Raw genomic sequence first — 21,966 nt, forward strand, 5'->3', positions numbered from 1 at the left:
TTTATAAATATGAGGAAGTGTTAGAAGAATTAGCAATATTGCAAAACAGGTCTTAAGTTTAAGTGTCAGAGATGAAGCGTAACATTTTGTTTTTATAGCTTGAAGTTTATTTTATCGCATATGTGGTTATAATTTCGTAATACCTACACTAACTACTATGTCACCTGGATTATTTACATTACCTCCGTAACTGGTATGGTTAAGAAAGATAGTCTCCGGTAATTTTCAACATTCCTTAATAATATGACAAATAGTGCATACGTTTATGCTTAGATATATGTGTACAGTTTTTTAGGATTTCAAAACGAATGTTTCATATCGCACTGTCTCACGTCCGATCTTAGAAATAATTACGCAGCGCACTTCTGCAATGTACATAACTTTATGCAAAGCTTTGCAATGGTGAAATTATAGTGTACATTTCCAAGTCAATGACTACGCTTCCAACCAAGATATACATTTGGGTCTGGGAGCCTGATGGTGATATTTCTTTTTAAAAATATGACAAGAATTTGTAAAATTATTTTTTAGACCTTGGTTCGTTATAAGAATTTTTTATTACAATAATCTATTGAAAAAATAAAACCATTAAATTTTATTAGACATATTCTTAGTATATACTAAAAATGTAAAAGTGCGTATGTTTATTTCTGCTTGCATTACGCAAAACGAACGTAGAAACAAACATGGCTTGAAAGCTCCATCTTTGAAATCACTCAACTAGAACATTACATTTTGCTTGACCCAAAAATATGCGAGTGAAGTGGAGGTCAAGATCTAATATATATTCAAACAATCTAAATCATACTCTTACTAATACCAAATTATATTTGCGTGTCCTTTTTGGCAATGGAAATGTGAATCGATGTGATTTGTTGAATAGATATAGAAAGTAGCAGAGAGTGATTGATTTATTTTTATCCCAGTTACTTTTGATCGCTTGCTGCCTGAATCTCGGCCGACTATCGCCCGAAATTAGTAATCAATTTAATAAATGAGGATTTCCATACTTTTCTTTTATTCCAACTCTTTCCTGTAGATAAGGATAGCACTACTAAATTTTATTCGCCAATGAAAAGTTTAAGATTATTGTCGTGTTTTGCCGCGATAAAAAAGTCTATATCCGTCCGGGATGAGAGTTACCTTTGTGCCAAATTTCATCAAGATCAGTTGAGTTGAGTTGCTGTGTCAAAAATAGGTTACAAATAAACATATTACGAGTATGAATAATTTTTTTTATGTATGCACTAGAACTGTGGTGAAAAAAACTTATTTGTTAGGTGTATAAAGGAAAGCTTAACTCTATAAAATATATCTAAAAATACTCTATATAAGAATTATGGCCGATTGGCACAGTGGGCAGCGACCCTGCTTTCTGACGGCCGTGGCCGATAACCACAACTGCAAAATGTTTGCGTGATGAACAGAAAAAATGTTTTTCAGTGTCTGGGTGTTTACATGTATTTTATCAGTATTTATGTATATTATTCATAAAAAAAATATTCATTAATCATCTTAGCACCCATAACACAAGCTACGCTTACTTTGGGGCTAGATGGCGGTGTGTGTATTGTCGTAGTATATTTATTTATTTATTTTATTTATCTTCCAGCCTCCCTAAACTATGGATATGAAATAAAATGTTTCTCTATAATTTTTCAGCATGGCACTATTGCGACATTGACGGTCGCCAAGCATCGTTCCTGTGCCCCAATGGCACTATATTCTCCCAGGGAGTGGCGTCTTGCGATTGGTGGTTCAACGTAAGGTGCTCGTTATCCCCCGCTCTGTACCCCCTGAATGCGAGGCTGTACCGACGAAGAAAGAAGCAAAGCAGGCCAAAACCACATAGGGTCATAGATAAGAAACTGATTGATGAGATATTTTTGTAAAAAAAAAATATATCTCTTTTTTGCATTCTTTTGTTTTGTTGAATTAGAAAGTTTTAGGTGACCAATCTGTGTTTCCTCAACAAAACCCAATATGATAAAAAATATTATGTAATCGTGTTGCAGAGTAACATATACACGCTTAACCAAGTGATTGGTAGGTATTGAAGAATAAATTGACATACATCAATGGCTTAAGTGTGTTGTAGGTCCATAAAGATCGTCAATGTAAAACCTCGGTCCTAGGAGGTCATGATATTGTACCTACTTTGATTTATGTACTAATGTCTGTCACAGATCTTTATAAAGATCAAATAAGTTTTAGCTATTGTATTGTTTGGATTTGGACTGAGTTCTGGTAAAGTTACACACACTAAAAACATACAAACATTCCTTTTAAAATAAATATATTATAGTCTTTTGAGTATTACTGTAACTTTTGCAGACTGACTGCTAGCTATGTTAATTCAACTTTGGTCCTCCTGCACGCCATTTCCAACATTTCGATATGTACCAATCTTTAGGGGGCGTCCATTACTTACGTAAGTTTATAACGGGGTCAATGAAAATCTCACGCCAATTTTTAATATAAATTCCGAGCATATGCGTTTGATGACGCAATATTCACGATATCATATTAATTAAATTTACCTATTTAAATATTAAAGTACAGATCTCAGATGAGGGTTGGGGGTTTAAGTACAAAAAAATACTTCACAAGAATTAACGACTTTCGGTGATATTGTAGGTGAATATTGCATCACAAATGGTTAAAACAAAAATACATTCCTTTGGTATTATATCGTTATAATTTGAAAAAGTATGGCAAACAAAATTATGGTTTTATCAGATCCTACGGTGCAGGAATCTGCATTTCACCCCGTCGTAGATGTAAAAATCTCACCGGTCTCTCACTTATTATAAGAAAAAAACTTGTCCTCCACTTAAAGATACATCATCAAGTAAATATAATGTAAATATTCGAAATTTATTACGCTGCAGGTATGTAACTCTGGAAATAATAAAAATGTCTTAACAATAAACTATTTTTGATAAGAAACTAGACAATATGTTTTTTTAATGTATATATAGTTATAATTTTGAATGTAATGTGTAGACTTAAACTTAGGAGCTTTATGTTTTACAACTATAATAAAACTGATGTGGAATAGTGTAGAGTTATGATTTTTTTATTATTTACTTAAAATATGTTTTTTGAGATTCAAAGTTCTTAAATGAGTTTTTCTAAATTACTAGCCAATCACGCGAAACTGTTCTAAGATGCTAAAGGTGGATCGACTACGTACTTCTCTTATACGGATACCTTAACCTTGGATTTCGACATTAAGACTTACTTTATGTTATTATAAGATTAATGTTGTATCTAATTCAAGTCTTTAAAAATGTATTGACTCATGCCTTCGATGTTAAAGATAAAGGAGGTATACAATAAGAACACACAGTGCTCACTGCTCGACTGCGAGTTCCGGGCTATTGCATTGTCTCTCATGTAACAATAAACATCTGGTTTACCACTCAATTGGCTTTTCGAGACACTTGAAAGGTCAAATTCAAATCTCCGTAGTCCTACACCCATCCAGTTTGCGTTTATGTTACCGACTTTGATTAACGTACCTTGACCAACACAATCGATTAATTTGAGCTATCTCATTCGGGTCACATCCTCCATAGTAAGCTGATCATCATAATCACCATCAGCAGTACCTAGGTATATGTAGGACCACGGCCGACTGGCGCAGTGGGCAGCGACCCTGCTTTCTGAGTCCTAGAAAACGGATATGGTTTGGTAACTGTATGAGTTTAGTATAACTGCCCCTAACAAGTTAGCCCGTTAATATCTTAGACTGCATCATCACTTACCATCAGGTGAGATTGCAGTCAAGGGCTAAATTGTAGTGGGTAAAAAGCTTATTTTATTTCTGTTCATTACGCGAACTGCACTTAGAAACATGTAAATAAGTCTAGGTAAATTAGAAACTAATTATGTGCAAGTCTGTCTATGAACGTTAGTTTAAAGAGCGATTAGAGAGGATACGAGATTTCCCTATATGGCTTCATTTTGCAACTAATGATCAGTAATGAACTCCATGGTGACATAACCTCAAAGATATACCGGAAACTTATTCAGGAACCGTTTTCTTACGCCGTTAACATAAAACCGTTTAATCTTTGTGTACATATCCATAAATATTACTATCCTTCTAGTCGTGAAATATAATTGTGAGAACAGAATAATACACACAACAGCGTAGATAAATGAAGATATCTTTTAAAAATACTGAAATAGTAGGTAGGTAATGCACTACGGCTATGATAGCCAGAGAGATGCGGTTTTAAATCCCGCAAGTTAATTTGTATACCTATTAAACACTCGTCTTTTATTTCAAATTGCTACACTTGTGTTTTATGACACGTATCCTAATTCAGTGTAGTTTCAGGCGCATAAGGCTTAAAACCTACGCCTCAGGTTGATGGACACATATGGACACATATGGACAATACTTTGCAGGATGTGTTCCTTGCATGACCTGAAAGTGGTGCCCTGTTTAAAGAAGATGGTCTTTAAATTACCATCAGGTGGGCTAGCTGCTTGGTCCATCAATCAATAATTAAAAAAAAAAACTGTTAAATTGCCAACAAAATTTGATCGGAATTATTTTGAGAATTACCCTTTAACTACTGATCGTTTCAGTAGTTAAAGTATACAAGTCTCTTTTTTTCCTAGTATGAGTGTAGAAAAACGTTGTATGAAAATTAAGACGCATCCATACTCTTTCGCAGATTTGTTATCCCGTAACATTGCCCTGAGGGTAAGGATCAACATACCACAGTATAGCATCATAATGTAGTATACCTAATAACGTTTCTTAGATAATATTACTTATTTTTATTCAATGCATAAATTAATTCTAATAAGTAGGTATTATTCTATCCCACAACCTATTTGCAGAGTTCTGGAGCGTCTTCTCAACTTGTATATAGTATAAAAAAGTGGTGATAGCCAAACGGTAAGGAACCCGCCACCCGAACTATTCGGTAATTTGTGCGTTTAAGCCATTATCCATAGACATATTACCTGCTTTATAAGTGAAGGAAAACATCGCGAGGAAATCTGTCGGCGTGCCGCACTATTATTATTACTAGCCAGCGTGGTAGACTACGGCCTACAGTCTTCTTGTTCTTTAGAACCGTTAATAGTGATGAAGATGATTATGGTAAAAAAGTTAAATAGCAATTGCACGTTGGTGCCATTTAAAAATATATTTAGAAAAAATACAAATTAAGAGTAGAGTGGAGAGTAGCCACACAATTTGGCGTGTAGTAAAAGGTACGCTAAAAATACGTACATACGAGATAGTATTTTTGAAATAAGATAAATGGAAATTTTAATGTTAATGTAAACGAACTGGATTAAGATGTCTAATTATCTTTTGCTCTTTATCTAAAAAAGGCGCATGATATAATCACTTTTGACATGATTTGTGAAAAATCATTAAAATTTTAACAATGCGCTTTCCTTTTTACCACAAAACCATATTTTGAAATATATTTAGTAACATCGACTATAACTGAATGGGCCTTGGATCTGTCTGCAGTTGATAAATATTACGCAATGTACCGCGTGTAAAATATGGTTTTGTGGTGAAAAGGAAATAGGTGAATACCTATTAACGTTTCAAAGTTAGGCACAGGGTTCTACCTCATACTACAGAGGGTTTTAGAGCGTAGACCCATCACGCTGCTCCAATGTGCACTGGCGTGCTTCACCGATCATATGTTTATAATAAATAACATCTATTTTCAAACACTGGGCTGATACTGAGAATTTCATAACAGAAAACCCGAAGAGGTACCTCAAGCTTTTAGGCAATCGAAATTAGGACCTTGTGCCAAATGAGTATGAGTATTCTTGTTTGGTATAATTATAGTCAGAATAAAAATAGTAATAAACCAAGAGCAAAAAAACAATACTTTCCTTTTGGTTTATTTATTGATCAATTAGTGTTTGAAACTAAACTGTCAGTAGGTGTATCTAATGAGTCATATATTCTAAAACGAAATCATTTCAAAGCCAAAATACCAGTCCTGGGTAATAGCTAAATATCTTTTGGTTTTAGCAGCTTTCGAAATGTCACGATTTGACTTTCACCTAAGTTTCCATTAGATAAGCACAACAATAGTTTGTACCGCAAAAAATCTCTACATCATCAGGTTACTCACTGTAGCCCATCTCCATATCGATCCATTCCACTACAGGGTACGGGGCTACTCCATCAATGAAAAAGTTTTAGGCCGTAGTCAACCACGCTAGTAAAGAAGAGTAAAGTGCGGATTGTTGGACTTCACAAGACTACTGTTTGTAGTGACTCTACCACCGGTTCGGAAGGCAGATTCCACTGAGAAGAGCCGGCAAGAAACTCAGCAGATTGCTCTTTTCCAACATAATTTTAAAGTTTATCAATCTTTAAAATTTTTCTGTTTTGTGAGAGATGGGAGCGGAGTGGCCTGCTTCCAAGCAGCCTTGTCGTTTAGGAATTCATTAATCGTGTAGTAACCACGATTTATTAAATGTGTTTTAATATATTGTTTAAACTTAGTTAAAGGTAGATCTAATAATACCTTCGGTATCATGTTATAAAAGCATATACCCATCCCCACAAAGGATTTCTGTACTTTTCTCAGACGATATGCAGATTTCACTAATTTATGTCCGGAGAGTTATGTTTTGAGAACATAATGTATTATGTAGATATCTCAGGCATGCAGGTTTACTCACGATGTTTCCTTCACCGTTTTGATTGCATAAAGCGCACATAAATTCAAATTCAAATTCAAATTCATTTATTTTAAGTAGGTCTACTTTATAAGCACTTTTGAAACGTCAAGTATGTATGTTTTTAGTGACTCTACCACCGGTTCGGAAAGCAGATTCTACCCTCAGTAGAATCTGCTTTCCGAACCGGAAAAGAGAACCGGAGAAGAGCCGGCAAGAAACTCAGTAGTTGCTCTTTTCAATCAACATTTACAATCATTTTGCTATCTTGCGGGAGTTGAGAGCGAGGCTGGCTGCTTCCAATCTACCTTGTCATTGAGGAATTCATCAAATGTATAATAACCTAGCTGTACTAGATGCATAAGTATGAAAACCCGGGGGTTGAACTGAGCCCCTCTTAAATAAAGCCAATGTTCTAAGTACTAGGCTATCACGACTTCATTGGCAGGAGGGATATAAAGCTTGAAAGATCTTAACCCATCACGCTTCTCTAATACAGGTTGGCGGAATTTTGACACTCATTACCTGCCTAAGGCTATTCGCTTTATCGACCATTCAAAACGGTTATAGCATTGGTCTTTTGACCAGCATGTAACAATGCCAATTCATAATGTACTGACATCTAGCATTGTCCTCTAACGCTAAATTAATCGTGGGAGCGTACTCGTATATTGCTTGAATGTTTTTGTCGTACACTTACGTATATCTATATACCTAGTAATGGGAGGTAGGTGAGTAAGTATCTACTATCTAGATATATCAAGGCAGTTACTCTTTCGCACGAAGCGGTGATAGCCTAGTGGCTAATGATTAGGACTTTGGCTACACTTTCGGTGGTCCACGTTCTAATTACAGCACGCACGTCTAACACTTCTAATTTATGTGCATTTTTAGCAATTAAATATTATTTACTTCAACATTGAAGGAAAACATCATGAGGAAACTGACATGCCTGAGAGTTCTCCATAATGTTCTCAAAGGCGTGTGAGGTCCACCAACCCGCACTTGGCCAGCATGGTAGACTCCGGCATGAGACATTCTCATTCTGGGAGATGACACGTTGTTGCCCGGTAAAAGGTTGATATGATGTTGAGGATACTGACTCTTTAGCAATTCTTTTTTGGAAATTTATAAACAAAAGTAGCAATTTGAAATCGACTCATTAGAAACGGGTAAACTTGTAATATCTGTATATCGTGTGGAATACGATTAGCATCACAAGTCCGCAAAGTTCCTATCTATCTGAGAGCACGCCACTGCACACGGTCCTCCGCCTTTCTCATCCAGTCGCTTCCAGATACCTTTGTTACGTCAACCAACGGGCTAGAGGTCGTCCAACACTGCGTCTACCAGTCCGCGGTCTCCATTCCAGCACACGTTTGCCAACAGCCATCAGTTCTACGAAAAACATGACCCACCCATTGCCATTTCAACCTGCGTATATAATAGAAAACAGTATCTAACAGAAATCCTTCGCGGAGTTAAAAATATGCTTAAATAATATGATAACTTCGGTACTAGGTTACCTTGCATAAGTTTAAACGATTGATTAAATAAAACACATAATTTAATTGTATCATTTTGCTTGGGATCACGCTGAAAATAGTTGTAAAATGTCTTCAGAAAAGACCAACAGCAGAAAGAGACTTCTTGACGGCTTCTTGGTAGAATCTACCTTCTGAACCGGCGCGGTGGAGTAAGTGCTTAAAATTGTTTAAAATATATAAATTTTGAATTTTTGCGCTGACCGTTACAGTATATGTCACTTTGCACACGTTGACTATTCATCAAATCAAATCAAATCAAAATTCATTTTATTTTACACCAAGTACATAGAATAAGAACAAAAAAAAAGAAATATGATATATTCATTTGAAAATTAAATTATGTTTGCGTTTCATTGATGAGTTTCGGCATTTCTTTTTACGCGTTGTGTTATGCCAGCTAGGTAATGAATTACGCGATTACGAATTACATGTATGATGTCCCGAGTGGTTTTGCCAGGATAAAAGTATCTGCATCTCCTGTTGCTTTTATATCCTAAGTCTCCAGGATGGAAGCTATCTCTGCGTCAAATTTTATCAGGATCAGTAAAGTTATTGAGTCAAATATAGGTACCTACACATCGCTTTTCATATATATATATTTTATAGTAGAAATTGATGGACCAAGCAGATCGCCCACTTGATGTTTACTTGAAAACCATCACCATAAATAGAGCAACACTTCACAGGACACGCAAGGGGACATAAATAAGAATGGCGAAAGTCCTTCCCCGGATGAGCTCTGTCACAAACAGCTGTACTACTACTTAAATATATATTAAGTAGGCAATAAAAAAGCGTAATATCCCTCGTGTATTATGGATTTACGCCAAGTAACGCCTGTTTTTATCCAACATTGACTCGACACGTGAAAAGCATAAAGCGTAGAGGGCTGACCGTCGCGCGTAGTGCTAAAGAGTTGAAGCATTTAAAGTCATTTCTTACGCGAAGCGCGACACCCGCACGCGAGTTCGACGGCTATCGGTTTCGAATGTAAAATCAATATTTACGTAAACTTTTGAATTTTAAATGAAAAGTTGTTTGAAGTTTTTTGAACATTGAATGTTGGCGATAATTTGTTACCATGGAAACTTGGATGCTAATACTTTGCGGTAAGGTTGATTTTATTTTTTGTTTACTTTATTTGTTTTTCAGTCGGAACAAGATTTTCACGATGTATTTAGTGAATATAAATCTTAAACTTTCTCTGTATTATGAATAGGTATTTTGAGGCTATTTTGTATCGAACAGTACAGGCGCATATTGGAAATAAGTCGTTATTTTTGTTTCCTGCGGTATCGTAAAATAGATATAAGCATAGGGCAATAATTTAATGTGACTTGAAGGTAATTGTTATTATTAATAATAAATCTTACTTTTCAATGCATGACCTTATAACAAAATAAAAAGGCGTGACGTTTAAAACAGTCTCAATGCCATTGTCCGCAAATAACATTATAAAAAGAAACAAAGTAACGATAGAGGTCATTATAGCCACAAAATCTAATTATTTAAATAATATATACCTATATACTTATAAGTAACTATTTCCTGTGATAATTAATAAAGGTATGACGTTAGTATTTTAGTTGACCGATACGTAACTAGCCATCGGATTGCTAAATTGAAGGATATATTGTGAAACTACAGAAGATATATTGGTGGATAATTCGGTATTGTGTAAAATCTCCATACTGTATGCGAAAGTGTGACTGTTGGTATACTTGTTTTTTGTTACCTATGTTAAGCTCAACCATCTGCACCGATCTTGATCAAATTTACCAAACAGATAGCACGAATCCTAGAGACGGACAAAGTGCTATAATTTCATACCGGAGAAGCACCTGGTAACTGTCCCCGCAGCATTTAACGTAACTCGGTTGTAGCAGTTAAACCAATCTTGACGAAATTTTGCAAAGCGGAAGTTTCCTGTAGGAGGGTACATTGACGAAGATCTGATTGGTGTGGAGTATAAGGATTGAAGAAATTATAAATTACACCATACAGATGTCAGATTCTGCTGCTTTTCGCGGAGTATAGCAAATTAAGCTTAATAAAGCGGTAGTTGATAACTTGGTAACCTTCAAAAAAAGGCTAGAAAATAGAGGAGGCTTTACCCCGTCAAGAAATTGACGGGGTAAAGCTCGAACCCAGTCGGTTTGGTAAACGGAAGGATGTGGATAAAGTAAAGCTAAAATTTCGTCTGAGGTAAGGTCAGTCAAAAAAAAGGCTGTAGGGGTGAGCGGAAAAATGTTGAATTATTTACCACAACAATACGTTATATGTTTACACACCATTCATGCAACAAATTGATCTCTGCTATTTTCTAGGTATGATTGGTATTAGGAGTTGTATAAAACTCTTTTTAATTAAAAAAAATCTAGTGTTGCAATGTTAAAATATTTTTTCTACAATAGCACTACGTCTTCTCCTATTGAACTTACTGGGTTTTATAATTTTAGTTATATTCGCTCGTTATTATAGTACCTAATTAATATCGCAAGGCCGGAATTGTAGTAGACTTACGTAAACTATAACATATTTTTTTACTAATGTACTATTTAAAGTTGTAAATGGTATCAAAATGTAACTACTGAACCGATTTTGATCTAATCTGTTGATCTAATCTGTTTCCAAATAAATTATTAAATTATATTGTTATGAGGTAAAAAACGAAAAAAAAAAAAACTTCTTTTTTTGAATAGCGTAAAGCTAATTGATCAAAGATTTTTTTCCACCATATAAGTGCTAACGCTTCCTATATTGCATTCCGCTCGAATCTTGGGCTACACATTCATAGTTACCGAAGAGATTACGTTAGTTGGGGCTGGCTAATATAATTGCGTTATCCAATTCATGTGTTTATCATTTATTACTACTGATTACGGGTTACGAAAGTTATGTTAATAATGATATTAAGCGGTCGCGGTCCATTAGCAGAATTTTTTAAAAAACTTGATACCGGCTTAAAAGTGAGAGGCAGTGCCAGTCGCCCAATATGATCTTCTTGTATTGTGAAATATTGGTAAATATTTTTGTACCAAAATGCTATTAAAATAAAAAAAGTAAGTGAAACGAATATACTATTATAATAAGACGTAGGATAGTAGGCACCAGATATATCAGAACATTTTTTTTCAGAGGTATCATACCTATGTCATATAACTATTTATAAAAGTTTCCCATACGAACTTTTATCACATATTATAAGAAAGAGAAAGAAACTAAAGAAGGGTAAGGGTTTACTTAGTTGATTCTATAACCCTAAACGTTTCAAATTAATTTAACACTATTTCTTTGAAGGTGATTTTCTGGAATGAAAGTTAACGTTTCCTAGTTTTTAACTTCTAACAGCCTGCAAATGTTGTTTAAAAATTTAAAAAAAAACCGTGTGTGCGATTTTATTTTCTATCATTTAACATAGTTCATAATCTTATATTAACTAGCATAATATTAAAATAAAAACTTCATCAAAGTAATTTTCGATGTTTATAACACTCCCCATATTTAGTTTCCCTTTTACCTTCGTTGTATATATTACAATATTTAAAGAAAATCCATTTAGCTGGTAGTGCTCGTGGAAAATTGACTCCAACAAAAATTTGCAATGCAAAAATGGTTTATATGGTTTGGATGGTGTTATATGGTTTTCACAAATCCCTCAATAGTTTTTATAGGCGACACAAACCATGAGATTGACGAAAAAAGACATTCCCGCTTTACGTGAGTAATTAGTGTATACTTATAACCTTGCCAAATTACAGCTTTGTAGTTAGTGAACTTAAAAACTAAGCATTAACCCGAAGACTTTCGGACAGACATGGTTCAGACAGGACATGGCTGTTTTTCTTGTTGACTACAGAACTTTTGGGTTAAACTGTTATCTAAATATTATCATACGAGCTAAATAAGAAGCAGTTAGCAATCACAGATTCACAGTTCAATTTTATTATTTGTAGAGTGTAGAGCGGGGTTCCTTTTTTTTGTCTTAGACTTGCACGTGTGAAAACGTTTCCAATGTCGTGAGCAAAATCTAATAAAACTATGAAATCGCATAGCAAACATTCACCTTGCGTCAGTTTAAAGTTTTTTTAATCATAATAACAATGTCGAATGCACATACCACATTCCATTTTTATTTTGCAATTATTAAAATCTGGACTGATGACATACTATTTCTTTAGATGGTTACGTTTTTATATTCTTATATTATGCATCTTTAGGGTTCATTGACACATTTGGTATATCTGACGGCAACTTCCACACATCACTTCAACCAATTGACTTCCACTGCTGGACATAGTTTTTTGTAGAAAGTTTCAAAATTCAAGGTCCTGGGCCGCTTGTTTACAGCGGCTCCCAGCGACTCGCTTCATGTCATCCGTTCACCTTGTTTGGGGTCAACCAACGCTCCACCTAGGGACCCCAACATCCAACGGCTCTTCCTGCTATGTGCCCTGCCCATTACCACTTCTGCTTCGCGACTCGTTGATTGTTATGTCCTATGTTGGTAACTCTCGTTCTTCTACGGATCTCCTCATGCCTGATTTGATCTCGTAGAGAAACTCTTAGCTATCCTCCTCTCTCCATCGCCCGCTCAGTTATTCTGAGCCTCAAAAGTTAAATCATTGAATTAAATCTATTTCGATGGTTACAATAACATTAAGATTAAATTGCTGTTAAATATGCATTGTAGGTAAATCATAGACTTCCGCAAAGTACTTTAAAAAAATATTGTCTATTTAACAGTTGTAGGTCGTGTGTAATTTGTTCATTCCCTTTCTGTTTATTCCGTTTCCCTTTCCCTTTGATATACGTGATTGAACCATAAATCATATTTCGGCGGCGTTTTTGGTCTTTTTTGTACGTAAGTAATCTGAAATTCTCAGAAACTCAATACACCGTTTCATCTTGTGACCTTCAAGTATAGAGAAATCTAATAATCAAATGAAATTTAAGTGTCCGACTGTCATTTCGAAATCACTGCCTCTTATTAATTTCTTATGATTATTGGAACAAAAGCATAATCCAAACAGATGTGCTTAAAACCAGCTGTGTCTGACGGTTTAACCTACGTCCACCATGAGTCGAGCGATATTATACATCCTACAACTACCTCAATCCCTCAATAAACAAAAAATATTTTGTTTAATCGGTCTAGTTAATTGAAGACATTTTTAAGCATGTTCAAACAAACCAAAAAACGAACTAGCTTTCAGTATCAAGTATATATATATATGAATATATATACCTATAGCAAAGAAAGCGTTCCTCATGTGAGCGGATTATTTGTTCACACACAACTCGGTGGATTGGCGGAATTGCTGAGGATTGTTTAAACCTTCAATCGGAGATTCAACTCATCGATCATCGATCACTTAACAAATATGGCTTTTCCTGAGACTAAAATTAATTATTTCTAAAAGACATAGATGAATCTAAGACCCTTTTTAGTCTGATAAAATAACGGCTTCCTCGGGATTTCTATAAAACCGAAGCATACAAGGATGAACTCGCGGGCAACAGCATAATTTTTGTATTGATTCATTATCAACCCAGTACCGGCCAACTACAGGGCACGGGTCTCCTTTCTGACTCAGAAGGACTTAGGCCGTATTCAACCGCTATACCAACTAGGTCATCGCAGTCGCATGATCCATAATTGCAGTGAATAATATATTGCTTTTGAAGCTCACTTTCGCTAAGCGATCGATGACCGACGCTTCTTGATGACCCTGGCGACCTCGACGACATGTGCTATGGCGGGTGAAATTTAAAACGATTAGCCAAGACCGTTGAACCGGGAAGTTGAATTCATTTTATAAGGTCATAATATTTTACTTCCGAAATCGGATCTAGTGAATATTTCGGTTATATTCTCGTGATTATTTGTCGGTCCAGGTTTTTATCACTAACATCTTACGGTTGGTTTAAGCGGTGATAGCTGAGTGGGTGCAGTGACGTCAGTTTTATTTTCAGGGGTCCGAGTTCGAACCCCGGCGCGCACCTCTAACATTTCTAATTTAGAAGTGCTTAAAGAATTACGTATCGCCTGCTTTAACGATGAAGGAAAATAGTGTTAGGAAACCTGCATGCCTGATAGTTCTGCGTAACGTTCTCAAAGACGTGTAAAGTCCACCAATCCCACTTTGCAAGCGTGGTGGACTTCAACCTAAGGAGGAAGACCCTTGAGAGGAGACTCTTGCCCTTTAGTGGGTCGGTAATGGGTTGATCAAGTTTATAATTATGGTTATAAACATTTAAGCCCGCCAACCTGTGTTGGAACAGCATGAATTGTCTAAGCTCTCCATCTCTGATCTCTGGTGATGAATATTCATATTACTTTACAGTGTAAACCTTACTGACCGGCGCATTTAATGTAGCATTAATAAGATATTGTAGAACTAACAGAGGGACTTTTCTATTGCTTACTCTTGTATCTAGGGACTTTTGCTTATTCTTGTATCTTAAGACACAGGTTCTTAAATCTCAAGTATCGGCCAATCTATGCTTGAGTCTGAACCAGAAAACATGTTCTTCAATGTCGGTTAATTACTATGGCCTAAGGCTTTCTAAGGAGTTCTAGTGATATAAATTAGTAGGTAGGTAGGTAAATATTATGATTTGAAACAAATCAAATATTTATTAATTCAAATAGGCCTTCATTTCGCACTTTTAATGCATACCTTATACCTACCTAATACCTATACATACAAAATTTGATAATAGTAGTGAGATGATGGTGATAACTATATAAATAAACTTAAAGCTAATGAGGTAATGTCATATAATCGTGCTATGGTCTAAGAAGAAGCCCATATCAAACTTAGCCGGATGAAAATATAACAGCCCATTCTACGCGAACGCTGTCGCCTGTAGGTATCTCGTTTTCAATACAATTTAAATGTTACAATTTTGCTTGCCAGCCTCCTTGTAATAACTTCCGCGTCTATGTTCAACGGTTTTCTCTGACGTAATCTCATTCTGACTAGAACAAAAAGACTTTATTATTTTTAATCCTCCATTGTTGGGGCATACACAAAGAAAGCTCATGGATGCGCAGCTTTCTTTACAGACACAACGCAATGATTACTTAAAACAATAACAAAAACATTAATTAATATAATTATTATAAAAAAAATTGTATCTAGATGGTCTTAGGTCGCTTTTATTAAGAAAAGTAAGTAGGTTTATCTTATAATATTTTGTTTTTGATTCTATATGTATTGATCAAGAATTGTCAAGCACAAGTTTCCAAATCAAAGCGAAATTATTTCTGTTTTAAAGTCGTAAATACTAACAGTAATTTTCTTTAGTTATAGTAATTTTATGACTAATCTAAGGAACGCGGACGTGGAAACAGCTAGTTGGTAATGGTTAATGGTTGCCTTCGTAGTATATATCTTGCAACACCCTTAATTTATTTACTAGTCTCCAAAACAATTTTTCATGTTCCTGATTTAGTTACATTACATTTCCTTTTGTTTCTTGCATCGTGTAATAGATAAAATAAAATAATTTATATACCAATAATTGTTATTTCGCCTCGCGGAAAATATACAAGAATTGACGAAGCTGACTGCCAACCTTCGCTAGTCGGAGAGGCACCGCAATAAGAAGAAGAAGAATATACCAATAAGCCAAATTAAGCGTAACCCTAGGTTTGGTCTAGTGGTTAGCATGTCACATGGTCTTGGGTTCAAATCTCGGGTCGGGACAAAAATTGTTAAATACCATGTCGGCCCTAGTTTATTATCACTTATATATAAAAGTCTTTAAAGCCCAACAACCCACTTTCGAGCAGTGTCACGTTAGTAGGTTGAGGGTTGATTGAAGTCAAGCGCTATATGTACGTATATTTAAAACAAAAAAAATATCATAAATAACTATGGATGTCAGCATACATATACATGTAATTATAGTTCCGTAGCGTTCATGCTTGGGAAAAAAACGTCTTTTGTTTAGTATTAACGAGAATAATTAGATAGAAAGTTTTATGTGAATTCTTACTGTTTATACCACTATTCTGGCCCAATTAATTTTTAATATCCGAAATCTAACTTGAAAAGGGGTTTTTTTATTATCAATTTATAAATTTTTTAAACTTTGATTTTACATTTGTTTAACGGCATAATGTGCCATATTTTCAACTTTATTAAATTAAAAAAAAAATTATATGACATCCAAGGACGGGTGGTCGCCGATCGCTTAATCCCGTTCTGGTACTGAGAATTTCTAGACAGACATATTAATAATAAAATTAAAATATTTTAGCATGCCTCGGGACTTAAACCAAGGACGTTGCGATCCATAGTGCTAGACCATAAATTTGAATAGTAATTCGTGCTACCTAATTCATAATTGTACGATATGCGATTGTAGAGTTAGGCTCTACATACATTTAACAAGCCTGTCTAGTTAGTGTATTTTTAAAACGGGATGTGACGAAATAATTTAACGAAATCAGAACAAACTGCATTGCTAGACTTATGTGGCTATCGTTTCCTTCATTTCAGATGATTCATTCGGTTAACCAATATCTTATGTTAACGTTTTGGTATTAGATACATTCTAGTAGATTATAAGTAGGACATACCTACGTTATGGTAGCAATAATTTGAGACTTTCTGCAAACTGCACAATGGATTTTGAAGCGGCTGTTCTTCTTATCCACAGAAGGTTTTAGATCGAGCCTAATTAAGTTTTTTTGCTACTAGAATAAAATTAATGTTTTGACGACCTCCCTGGCGCAACGGTGAGCGCTGTGAATTAGGTAGTAGGTCCCGGGTTCGATTCCCAGCAGGGGCAATTTGGGAATTTATAATTTCTGGATTTTCTCTGGACTGGTCTGGTGGGAGGCTTTGACCGTTAACTAGTTATCACCCTACCGAAAAAGACGTGCCGCTAAGCGATTTAGTGTTCCGGTGCGATGTCGCTTTGAAACCGAATAGGGGTATGACTACCATACCATAACCCTAACAGGTTAGCCTGCTACAGCCTTAGTCTACATCATCACTTACCACTAGGTGAGATTGCGATGATTGAATAAAAAATAAATAAACGAAATGTCATTGTTTATAAAGATATACTATGATCACAGTCAGTAACTGCACTCTTTTTTAAATTTGTTGGTTGGTAAATATAAAGTTGAATAAATGTTTTTTTTTTTTAAATATGAATTTAAAAAAAAAATCATCATCGCAAAGAATCGTTATGAGTACTAAGACAACTATTGAGTATTTTTTTGAATAATATAAGTACATAAATACTTATTACATACAGATAAACACAAAGACACTGAAAAACATATATGTTCAACTAGTTAATGTTTGTGTAACATTATCCAGTTGTGGGAATCGAACCCACTGCCTTTGAAAGCAGGGCCGTGACCCTGCTAACATACATATACATGAAGTGCACGCCACTGTGTGCACTTCATGTATGCACGAATGCATTGGTTATCCTGAAAAATTCATACAACTTATATAGAAGGAGAATTTTTCAATTTTATGCGATCTTCCTGCCTGATGCCTACCCTAGTTAAAAGCCATACGCACGCCACTGCCGGCCTTCAAAGGATGGTTTGAAAGATGGAAGTTATAATCTTTTGTTTCATATTTTATTTTTGGAAAAAAATTACCACCTGCTCGATTGCGTTATAGGGAAGTACTTATTTACGTTACTTACGTACGTACTTTATTCGTAATTTCAGTTACGAGTGGAATTTAACCAAGTGAACGAAATTGAGTTCGTGTTTTAATGTTTGCATCATGGAATAATAGCCGATTTCTTGTTATAAATAACGAGTATAAGAAATATAAAGCTAACTAAAACAGATAGGTTATTTATAACCTATGGGTTGCAGATAGCCAAGTTAGGTACTCGAATCTAGTTTAGATTTATTTTAATTAACTAGTTCAAGAAATAAATATTTAATCGATAAGTGTTCACATGATTATGTGTGTCAAGAGAACCATTGAAAGTACATATTGAAATAGTTTAGGTACGTACTTGACTTCATTTCACTTGAACGTGAACGGTTTTAGAGAAAACCGAGTTGGACATATAGACGAAGAGATCCGTACTAAGGTGCAATAAGATGGCGGGCTTAAACGATAAAAAGGAAACATGGGTGTGAATAATTGCTCTAACCAGGTGGCTTTTCTTATAATTTTAAATGGCAATGTGAGATGGTTATAACTACATAAAATAAAACGAAAATAAAAAGAAAATTAAAAAGAGTTTTTTTTATTAATTTGTGTAGCAGCATAAAAAACACACATTCATAGGAAATGGAGAATTCTGGGTCTAGATTTAAGATTCACATTCAATCTTAATAAATAATTTACGGTTCATAATTATATTTAAACCATCTTACAAGTAGATACCTACTACTATTCATTAGTTTAAAATAAAGAATCGTAAGTGACAATTAATAAAAAAAATGATTATTACCTTGATACTATTCTCACCAGTACCATGATAAAAAATATAATTTTTCCTTTTTTACTAATTCAAATTCAAATTACATTTATTTCAAGTAGGACCTTTAAAAGCACTTTTAAGGGCTTACTTCAAATGAACTACCTTTTAGAATTAACTCTCTCTGATTGTTTTGACTCTACTACCAGTAGTTATACGGATAAAAAACCAGCGTTATCAAAACAGTAATTTTAAAACAGAACAAAATTGGCGGTGCGTACCAAGTTGTACAATGTCATTCATCAGGAGCAAATGTAACCTCGGAAGTTGGTCCTCGGTATAGTATTATGAAACTGTTTTATATCGTACTAGGAAAGGAAATTGAGATCTTGTAAGTAGGTTGATATAGTTTTTAGTTTATGAATGAATAGTCCGGCCAACCCAACCAAGTTGGTAAACCGGATTAAGTTCATTAAAGCCGCGGTAAAAATTATTTGTATTTATTTAATCAATTAAAATGTTTTTGACTCTCAACGTAGGTAGATAGGTATACCTAATAGCCGAATGCATAGGCTTTATTGAACATTAGTATAAAATAAATATAATTGCTAGCTGCTTGTTTACAAATCATTCCCTAAGCAAATACCTACTACTGCTACGAATTTTCTTTTATTAATTCGAATTCGGCCCTCCAAAGTCTAGCCGAAGTCCTAACTTTTGTGGCTATCCATCCAAGTCCATCGCCGCCTCTTAATTTCTTATTATTGAACTTAAATAAATATCTCCACAATAACTTAAGGGTAGGTAGTTACATTAAAATACCTATTTTGGTAGAGAAACAAACCAATTTTTAGCCAGAGTTGAAATAGTTAGGCGTTTATTCGTAATTTTACCTCGTTTACCTTTGAACATGATAATTGTCGAACAACGAAGCCTTTTATACGCAAACAGCACCTTCGTTTTCGTTCCCACCATTGCAAAGGTATGTATTACAATGTCAGGTAAAGGTCCCCAGAACACAATATTATCTTCAGTCTTTATTTAGCTGGGTCATAATCAATAGAGAAACAAATTCATCAGTTTATAATTGGAATACCAACTTATTATTATAAGTGTGAGTATATTCGTTTGCTTGGCCTTTCTTCACAGCCTAAGCAAACAATTAAACAAATTGATTTTTGGCTCCAAGTTAGAAAGGACGGAGTGTAATATAGACTATTTTTTTTACCTGGAAAACCAATGGTTCCCACGAGATTAGTTGAATACAATAATTAACGCGGATAAGATACGATGGCAACAGCTAGATATTTCAAATGCGAAAGTGTTTGTTTGTTTGTGTTACTTAGCGCCCTAACTACTAATCAACTGGATTATTCGCATAGATTTAGTTGAAAGGATGGGGAGTAACATATGCTACCTTTAATACCAGGAAAACGAACGATGTTTGGTTGAGAAATGATTATCTTTCATGTAAGAACATTAGGCAGTAGCTAATAAACCTTGTCGAAGAGCATACGTGTTTCAATCAAACCGATCGACAACCTGCAAGCAAAATTGAACCTTATTTCGTTAACATTTTGGTCCTTCGAGCCGGATTCGTACCTTTCAAATGTGATGTAGTAAATAGTTTGTCCGCGGAAAATTTCTGATAAGTATGATTTTCCCATAATTGAATTTTTGAAGATATAGCCATTTTAAAATGACTTCAAGCGTAGTTTAAACGGTATAAATTAGGTGCTTCTTTATATCGTACCGTATTCAATTCCGTAAATTTTAAAAATCGAGTGTTACATACTCGTCCTACAACCTGCTGTATCTAATTTCAGCATTTTTGGGGATAAAATGTACAATCCTTTATGGCTCACTGCATATATTATTTATGTTTACTCGAGGCAAAGTCGGTTCAGCTGTTCTAAAGACCTTTCTTTGTTTTTCCCTCTCCCTGCCACAATGGTGAGCTGTGGTATTATAAATTTCCGGATGCCAGGCTGCGGACATTTGGGAATTTATAATTTCTAAATTTTCTGTCCTATGATCTGATGGGCTTCGGTCGACAAAGTGGTGCCGTAAAGCGATTTTGCATGCAGGTACGATACCGCGTACAAACCATACCCCTGTATGGGTTTCATAGAACCATACCCCTTATAGCTTAGCCGCTAGCATTTTAGGCTACATCATCTATTTTAGGTGCGATTTCATTCAAAGGCTTGAAGTGGAATAGAGAAAGGATTAGCCACGAAAACAACACGACAAAGGCGCCCGGCTGTGTTCCGGGCTGGACGTTTTGATCTGTCTAGAATAATACCAAAACTCAAAACTCTGGGATTGTTTTTTTATTATTGTAATAAGGAACCCTAATAAGGTCATTTTTTTATGGAAGGAATTTAGGATGCAAATGACCTTACTTTCCAATAAACTGTTAGGATGAAACAGATCTAGTTTAGTAGGTGAAGGTGTTTGCAATACACACGAGTATGGTCATCTTGTTGCGAAACCAATTACGTGAATGTTGTCATTGTCACACCACATCCTATGAGAGGTTATTATAATTATTTTGAACGAATAGTAAAATGCTTTATTGGTCTAGTGGTTAGCATGTTCAACTACGCATCACGAGGAATTTCAGAAATTTGAAACAACTTTGGTCTTTATGCCACAAAAAAAACTTCTCAAACGTGGCGCCATCAAGTTATTCGTATCACCAATGCGTGAGTTGCATATTCATTACTCAATGTTATACAACGATATGTATATTAGTAGAATACATACATATTATTGTGTTTACAACTCATAAATTTTGGATACTTTACCGGAAGCACAAATATTCAAGTTACTAAATGGTACTTACATAATCTGTACGTTACGATAACATAAAAAGCTCTTAAAGGAAGTATTTAATATATGTGAATCGGGAGAGAAAGTCAAACACTAACTTATTATTTCCGTATCGTTTTAGTATTAATGTTTTTATTCATATACGCGTTTAAATTATAGGTAAATATATATACTCGTTACTACTAATAGTAACGTGTTATTAGGTAATAATCGTCATGATTTAACTCAGATTTAAATTCTAACGGTACTCAAGTTTACAAGTTAAGACAAAAAATATGACGAAATAAACTTACACGCTACCTCACCCTTAGTTTATATATAAAAATCTATTGCTGAACTAAGGGCCTCACCCAACGGTAGGGTTCGCCCATAATCTGGGCAGGCGAATTGGTAATCGCAGTAGATGAAAGCAGCTTCTCTTTCAAACAATTTAAAAGTGACGTTGTCAGTGTTGTGTGTCGAACACCGACAAAAAGAACAC

General features: G+C 34.9%; 1 protein-coding gene across 1 annotated transcript in view; it reads left to right on the forward strand.

Moving 5' to 3' along the window:
* The window catches only part of LOC120626686, a 62,879-nt gene that overhangs the window by 24,453 nt on the left and 16,460 nt on the right, over window positions 1-21,966 (forward strand). The window contains exons 4-5 of the mRNA XM_039894303.1: window positions 1,663-1,853; window positions 6,903-6,912. Coding sequence (XP_039750237.1) covers window positions 1,663-1,853; window positions 6,903-6,912 — 201 coding nt within the window. The remainder of the gene's footprint in view (window positions 1-1,662; window positions 1,854-6,902; window positions 6,913-21,966) is intronic.

This window comes from Pararge aegeria, chromosome 10, assembly GCF_905163445.1.
Source record: "Pararge aegeria chromosome 10, ilParAegt1.1, whole genome shotgun sequence".
NCBI classification, from domain to species: Eukaryota; Metazoa; Arthropoda; class Insecta; order Lepidoptera; family Nymphalidae; genus Pararge; species Pararge aegeria.